This window comes from Arabidopsis lyrata (genome assembly GCF_000004255.2).
Source record: "Arabidopsis lyrata subsp. lyrata unplaced genomic scaffold ARALYscaffold_8, whole genome shotgun sequence".
Lineage (NCBI taxonomy): Eukaryota > Viridiplantae > Streptophyta > Magnoliopsida > Brassicales > Brassicaceae > Arabidopsis > Arabidopsis lyrata.
Window position 1 is genome coordinate 3141471 of NW_003302548.1, and position 8354 is coordinate 3149824.

Consider the following 8354-nt stretch of genomic DNA (forward strand, 5'->3'; position numbering starts at 1 on the left):
CAACTTTCCATTACAACAAAATCTACATATATAAGGATGTTCTTAATTATCACTACGGAAAAGCTACTATACATATATCCCACAAGGTAATCTGACCTTGGTTAATCATCTAATACTAGACCTTCTAAATTCTTACCATCTACAGTACATTAATTATCAATATGTGGGATTCATATTCATTATTCACCATGCAGCCAGTTCGTTGATATGGAAAACCTCGAAAACTAAATATATAAATATGTATTTAGTCCATATATATAGATCAATACAAAGTTTGTCTTTATGATTTGTCTACTACATCCACAAAATACTGAAACATCAAGGTTATGAATCTTGAAATCATTCTACGTTGACGATGTTTAGTTCTGAAGAAGTTCTTTGATAGATAATCGAATCAGCAGATATTATAAACTTTGTTTATATATAAATATCATAAACTTCATGAAAGATGGAGATATGCGTAATTATACTAATGGGATTGTGCATCATCCAAACAAGTCTCAAACCAACTAATACAAAAGCAATTAATGTTATAAGACCTCAATTGTCATTATATCATTCGGCCACCACCACTAGACTAGAAAGCTAATTTCTAAATATTTTTGGCTATCGAGAAGATTTGAATCCAGGAGTTCCCAAATGATTTGCACAAGGATATCACTATAATAAAGGCGTCTCGGCTAAAAAAACATACTTGTAATTGCGTAGAATATTTTTTTTATTCATATATGATGATTAATACATATAGTTGAAGTCTAGTAGCTTCGATAGTAATTGGGAACGACGATGGAGAAACGTAAACTAGGGATTTTGTTTACCACCACCGGCTTGTCCACTGATTGATCCCCCAAAATCTATGTTACTATTGGTCTTATAGCTACTCATCAACTTCCTTGATCCTGCAAAAATAAATAATAACGTGTATATATTTATGTGTGTAATCGATTAAAAAAGGTGTGCAGTCCAAAAATAAAATATTTTGATAAAATACAATAATGACTGTCACTTGATAAAACATTATATTTTAAAATGGTTAAACTCACAAAAATCTAAATACTTTTCATGTTCTAAGCTTCATAAGACTCAAAAAAAAAGAGTTAATATTTAAACAAAGGAAATAAAAAAAAATCCTATATATATGGCTGAAATTTTTTTAAAAATAAATGTACACTTACTTTGGTCTGGCTTTAAATATTTAAGAATATTTTAACATCAAATTTCAGTTTCTGGATTTTCATACTTATTTATATTTATAATATAATTAATTTTTAAAAAAGCTTTAAAATTGGCATAACTCAGAAGTTATCCCACATGGTATTTTTAAATACTCCCTCCGTTTCATAATGTAAGGCGTTTTGGATAAAGTACTTTGTTTCACAATATAAGTCGTTTTCGAGTTTCAATGCAAATTATATATTATTTTAATATTTTATGATTATTTATATTATGCAGTCTCTTTTATGATTGGCTGAACTTTTAAAAAGTAAATCTTCTTAATCTGCGTGTTTTTACCTAAAACGACTTATATTTTGAAACAGAAGGAGTAGTAAATAGTGAAAACCCATGCAGTAACTTTATTAGTAGCCATATTAATTTCAGCACTTCGAGTTCAATTGGTAATTGCACGTAGTCCTGAAATTATTTTGGATTTTTCTTGTAGAAATATGGATAATTAACCAAAAAGATTTACTTCAATACTAGTTTTTTTTCCCTTTCTAATTCTAGATTAGATAATTGATTTGTTTATGTATATGAGTATGTGAAAGAAACACTAACCGATCACTAGGAGTGATTCTTGTTGAGAAGGAAGAGCAGACTCCGTATGGGTTGGGACCAAAAGAACAACCAGAAGAAACAACACAAGCCCCAATTGTGAAGCACTCTTCTTTTCCATTTCTCTCTCTCTGATCTCGCTCTTTGATAATATGTTAAATTGTTAATATGAATCCCCTATTTATATACCTAATAATAAGAACAATTCATTCACCCCTTTTTAATCACCAATCAAAATTTGACATGTTGTATTAGTTAGATGACATGTCAAATTTGTTTTAGTTAAAATATTTGTTTTAGTTAAAATCAAAATTTGTTTTAGTTAAAATCAAAATATTTGTTTTAGTTAGATGACATGTCAAATTTTGATTGGTGATTAAAAAGGGGGTGAATGAGGGGTGAACCCAATAATTGTTCTAATAATAAACTAAGTTCCAGGAACTAACCAAAAACACAAGAAAAAAATGAAGACTTTTGTTTGTCAGTCTAACTATTCATGGGAGGAGTTATTCCTGAAAATATTTCATTCGAACTAAAAATTTAGAACCATCAAGCCCTTTAACAAAAACAAATTTTGGAACCATCATTAAAATAAGACAGTTAGTAGTTTTGTGGATGTTAAAAAGAAATCGATTAGAGATAGTAGAAACAATGGCTAGAAAGCCACTATGTGGGAACAAAAATTTCTAAAATGTCACCCATCTAATTTCAATTTTCGGAGAAAATAAATTTAAATTTAATTTAAATCAAATAAATGTGAAAAGACAAAAAACCCTTACCTTAATCTAATTATTACGTATTCTTACCTTTTTTTTTTTTCCAACCCAATAACATAACTACTCTTCTTCTTCTTTTACTTTTTCTGGACTTTTTGGATCTTTCACTTTAGATCTCTTTTTTTCCATCATGAAACTCTAGATCTTTTCTTCTCCATGGATCTCTCTTCGCGCTTCTTTATGGATCGGATCTCTCTTCGTGCTTTTTCTCCATGGATTGCTGAGATTCAAAAGTCATAGATCTCTCTTCATGCTTCTTCTCCATGGATTTCTCTTTGTGCTTTCGTCCTTTCTAGTGCGCAATCGTTTGGTGAGAGAATACGGTCCACACACTTCGACGAGGAAGGATAATGGTGGATAATCGGCGACGATGATAGTGAACAAAGCAAAAAGAGACGAATTAGTGAATGTGACGGCTCTAGGGTTTAGAATTACAAATTGCTTTGTTTCAGTAGAACCATTTGTACCAGTTGTCCCTAACTATTTATACTAGTTGTACCTATTTATATCTTAGTTATACCATTTGTACCAATTATACTATTATCTTTCATTTTTACCATTTGTACCAGTTTTCCTATTAACTCTCAGTTATACTATTTGTATCAGTTTTCCTATAATCCTTCATCTGTACCAGTTGTACTATCATCTCTTAGTTGTACCAATCGTCTGTTATTTCATGAAGGATAATTTGGGGATATCACATTTACAGTGGCATTCAGATCACAAAATAACATGTCGGATTCATTTTCTCCATTTAGTGGCACTCTAGCCTCGGACTCGAGATAGTAATACTAGCGGTGAGACAAGAACAATTTTGATTGAAACAGATGAAAAAAATTAAAAAAAGTAAATTAAAAAAAAAATTAAAAGAAGTATAATTTTTTAAATTAATAATCACCAAATTGTTTTAGAAATATCCAACTATTCATTTGATAAACAGACGGATGCAAACCATATATTTTGTTATTGTGGTTTATAACCGCTTCTTTTCAGTTACTATTTGAACCGAATGTTTCAATTGTTTAATTTAACCGACTATATCATTGTTCACTTCCATTTGCCCATTCGAGAGGTAACCTATAAAACTTATAAAGACATATGTGCTTAATTGGCCCAAAATAATTCAATAAAGATTTAAACACATGACAATTTGAATACTGATATATCACGGATTTTACCAGTTTTAACCGTGATTTACGTGTCGATTTTAGAGTCTTTTTGTTGTTTCTAGTGTCTTTTCGAGTCTTTTCAGGTTTTTACACGTTCGGGACAAAAGTGGAGAAAAATAATCATTCTGGAGCTAAACCAAGGATTTGGAGCTGAAGAGACGAATTCGGTTCGAACCAAGGCATAAGTGTCGACCGACACCATTGGTGTCGCTCGACACCAAACACGGCCCAGCAAGAAGTCTCGACGGTTTAGAGTTTTAAAGCCCGCATAATTTACCTAGAAGACTTTCCTATTTGCAATTGTAGTCTCTGCACGTTTTTGAGACTTTATAAATAGTTTTTAGGGTTTTTCTATTTCATTATCTTGTTTTTGGCTTTGGTAATTCTCTGAGCTTGAACCCTTTGGAATATAATTGGAGAGAGCTACTTCAAGAGATTTATATACCCTGTTAGAGAGAAGATTTATTCAAAACTCTTTTCTTCTTTTAATTTCTTATTCTACAATTTATTCATCATGTTTTCTGTTTCATTAATCATGTCTGAGTAATCTCCTTGTTAGGTTTAGGGATTCTCATTAGGGATTTAGATGAAGTAGTAAATCGATTACCTGTTAGGATTAATATATAGAATTCTTCATCTAGGTTGTTCTTAATGCTAGTTCTAGAGTAGCTAACTAGAACTTGATTATAGGATAATAGGTATTTGATCCGAGAGGGCACCTGTTACTGGAACTACCTTAGATGAGCCTGGTTTATAGGTGTGTAATAAGAATCGGCCTATATACTAAGGTGAACATATCAAACCTGAATTTAATGCTAGTCTAGATTTAGGAATTCGGATCGAGTTGTGGAATTACTGATATTAGATTAGTTAGTTAGCGCATCGAGAGTTGGTTAGCTATTCATTAGTGTTTTGAGTTCTAGAACGGTCCGTTAAATAATCCTAATTAATTGCTAGATTTACTATTAGTTTATTTCCTGAAAATTTCCCTAAACCTAACGCTTTAATCTATTGATCTTTTCACCTGAAATCATTGCTTGCTCTTGTTTTATTTTAATTCTAATTATTTTATTTAGCATAATTTCGAGACTTATAACTTTTGTGTGAATAAAAAAACTTTGTGGAATTCGACCCTTAAATGCTGCAATTGATCTCTTATATGAGAGAGTAGGCTTTAGGATTTAATTTGACCTGTATCAAATACTAGTCGTCATGCAGCAAATAAATCTCCCTTACCATCAATAAAATTATTGAATTTCTAATTTTGGAAAAGGTGTTACCTGAGTGAGTGGCCGTTCAATATTTTTTTTTTAAATGAAGACTTTTGGTTTTAGAGTGGCCGTACACGTAGGTTTTATTGGAGTTCAATATTTTATTCAATCATGAGCTCTTCATGTAAAATATAGAAAGTTGGGTTTGGGTTTACCAAAACCTCTTCATGTAAAAATATTGTCCATTCTAGAATTAGTTCAGACATACGAACAATCATTTGGAATTAGTGACGGACTAGTGCTAGTTAAGAAACAAAAGTGAAGAAGTATAGAGGGTACACAACATATACACGATTCGGAACGCGCCGAATCAAACGCTTGTATTCATTCTTATTGATAATATGACCTTTTACAATAGATCCTATTTATCACGGATTTACTTAACCTATTACAAACGAATAGTTAACCCCGACAAAGAACGACTCTAAGCCTAATCTCTCTTCTCTATTCTAACCACATACTTGTGAAGACAAAGAGAGATCTACACACTCCCTTCTCAGCTTTTCAGTTAGCTGCAATGTATACAATTCGATGCAAATATTCTAGAGTGCTAACCTAGGCTTTTGCCTCACTCTAGAGTACTTATACCAATCACGAAAATCCTAACCCTAAGGTCTCCGAGAATATCCCCTAGAGATACACCTTGCTTGTCAAGGTTATCTCTTTCCTTATTCGTTGTAGAGAATATTTACCAAATCTCAACAACTTCTATTTCTTTTAATCTTCATGCCAAGTCACCTTTTTGCTTCCTTGCCATGACACATCAGCCTCCCATAAGTGCCACGTCAGCTTCTAACTTTCTCGCACTCATCAGTCACTTGATGTAGATAACAGATGCCTGTTGACATTAGCTCGTTGTAATCCATCAGCTCGTTGTTGACAGTTATGCATCTTAAAAAATCACTCAGGTTTAACCGTTTAGAAACATATTACATATCTTTACGAGTCATTTGATATCCATATATAAGTTCTCCGGTACAAAGTGGTTCTGTACATCATTAAATGGAGAGCCGTCAACCATGGGAGCTGCCAACCTCCTTAGAAGTCTATCTCCACTACATACAGAAGTCGAGGCCCTTCTTTAGGCGATGAAGTGTATGATTGGTGCGGATAATCAAAAGGTAGCGTTCTTTACAGACTGTTCTGAACTGGTGAAGATGGTGTCTTCTCCAATCGAATGGCCGGCGTTTTCAGTGTATTTGGAGGAATTTCAGAGCGACAAGAAAGAATTTTCAACCTTTTCTTTATCTTTAGTTTCTCGTAGTACTAATGTAAAAACGGATAATCTGGCACGAAAAATTTGTACAGAACCGCTTCATATTACATACGTAAACAACATTTTCCAGAAATGCCTCTTCTGAATTCTAATTAATTTTGGATGAAAAAAAAAAAAAAAATTTAAAGAGTCATTTAAAGATGCATAACTATTTTTGCAATATTAAAAAATTAGTGTTGTCTACGTCGAACCATCTTATTCATTGAAGTTTCAAACTTGTTGGACTTTTTAGGCAGAAATCTTTGAATTTTAATTAGTAATATAAAACAAGAAAATCAAGTGGCGTTGACTGTTTTATTAGACTGACTTTGAATTTTGTTTGGACCATTTAATTATATATGTAGTCTAGTACCGACGTCTTCCAATTTGTGGACAACAAACATATTCACATATTACATATCCAACATTCACATAATATCATCCAACCAAATGAATTAGTGGCTCCAGTTAGAATCTCTATGTGGATATAAGTCAAGAATCGATCCCCTTAGCAAAGAATTTCCATCTCGCAAGTTGGTCATCCGTAAACACCTTGAATAGTAAATAAAACCCATATTTCTATTACCTCGAGATATTTTTAATTTTTTCGGATTATTTTTGGCTTTGGATTTTCGTTACAACAGTGTCAGTGGCTTAGAATGCTCTGTCTTTAAAGTTCATGTCAATGATCAACTATGAACTCAACTGCCGACGACGAAGTCTCTGCTTAAATAATTCCGATTTAGTCTGTCCAATAAAACTAACCATTTATAAAAATAAAATAATATATTATATAATGATTTAAAAAATATATATAAATTACAGAAAATGTAATTAATTTTCTTGTTATTTATAAATAAATTTTTGGCTTTACACAGCCAATTTTCTACAGCATCCAAAATAGTGCTTTTGATTTTCTCTTTCTTCTTCTAATCTTCCCACGTCCTCTCTTTCCAATTTATAATTAATGGAATAAGTTGGGAATTAGTACATTTATGAAACATAATAGGATAATTGGTACAGGTGCTATTCAATAATCAAGAAATAGTCGGGTCTCCACTGCTACACAAATAAGCGTTCTCTCTGATAGAAAAAGAGTGGGGCCTTGAGGTTGTTGTGGAAATTACGTCTGAGAGCTTCCTTCTTTTTACAGGGAAATGAGGAAGCCTCTAGACGAGATGGCGTGTTTGGTTTGTTGGACACATGGGCCAACTGTGATTAACAGGTTTTAGATAGTTTTAAATGGGCCTTAAAATTCTTCCCCATTTTGTCTCCAAAATTAAATAGTACCCGAAGTCAATTATCAAACAAGTCGTCTTCATCAGTGGCGGCGTTGGAGCAGTCAGAAACCCCTGCATTAATGAGAAGTTTATGTCAACGAAATTAGTTGCTAGGTTGGTGTGAGAAATCATATAATACTCAGATTCTCTTTAGATTTTTTTCGAAAGTAGGCAAATTTTTTGGAGGGAAATTTATTTTACCTTTTTTGATGGAAAATTTATTATAAGATAAAAAGAAGAAGATGATTGTCAGTTTCGGTAGGTTTTCTAAGTTCCTGAGGACGTACAGATCAGAGAACAAAGAATGGAAGGTGGAATTCAGTACTGAAACAAATTTCCAAATTTTCTTTTAATGTTTCCTACTGTACTGGCCTAGAAACTGATTCTAATTGAATTTCCTTTGCAGTTGATGATATTGTTGTTGTACAGGCTGGAAGATGGATCTTGTTTAGCACAGGTGAATGGGAGTTCAAGATGGATTCTTATCGGCAGGGGAGGGCGTTGAGTTTGATGGGGTTAAAAACTTTCAGGGATTTGGAGCTTAAAGTGAGGCAACTGTACAGAATGGAGAGCAGCTCAATATCAGTAGAGCTTAGCTACATGTTTGAGGACAATTTAGCACTGTTAGCTGGTGTTCAGCCGGGCCCAACAATGATTCGGTGTGATAGGCAGTTTCGAAGCTTTAAATCTTTAAGCATTGATGATAAATCTGTGAACCTGTTCGTGTGTTTTAGAGAAGGCGCATGGAGTCTTAGTCGGGCCTACCTATGAAGCTCGAAGGATCGGGAGTTGTTTTGCCATGGGTAGGCAAGCTGGAGAATCATCTGCGT

At 33.0% G+C, this 8354-nt stretch overlaps 1 protein-coding gene across 1 annotated transcript; it reads right to left on the reverse strand.

Moving 5' to 3' along the window:
* Positions 1-632: 632 nt before the first annotated feature.
* On the reverse strand, positions 633-1957 carry LOC9301423. Its single transcript, XM_002865303.2, has 2 exons — positions 1777-1957; positions 633-899 (listed from the first exon to the last, which is right to left on the reverse strand). The coding sequence occupies exons 1-2, from the start codon at positions 1892-1894 to the stop codon at positions 802-804; spliced, it is 216 nt and encodes a 71-aa protein (XP_002865349.1). The 5' UTR covers positions 1895-1957; the 3' UTR covers positions 633-801.
* Positions 1958-8354: the final 6397 nt, after the last annotated feature.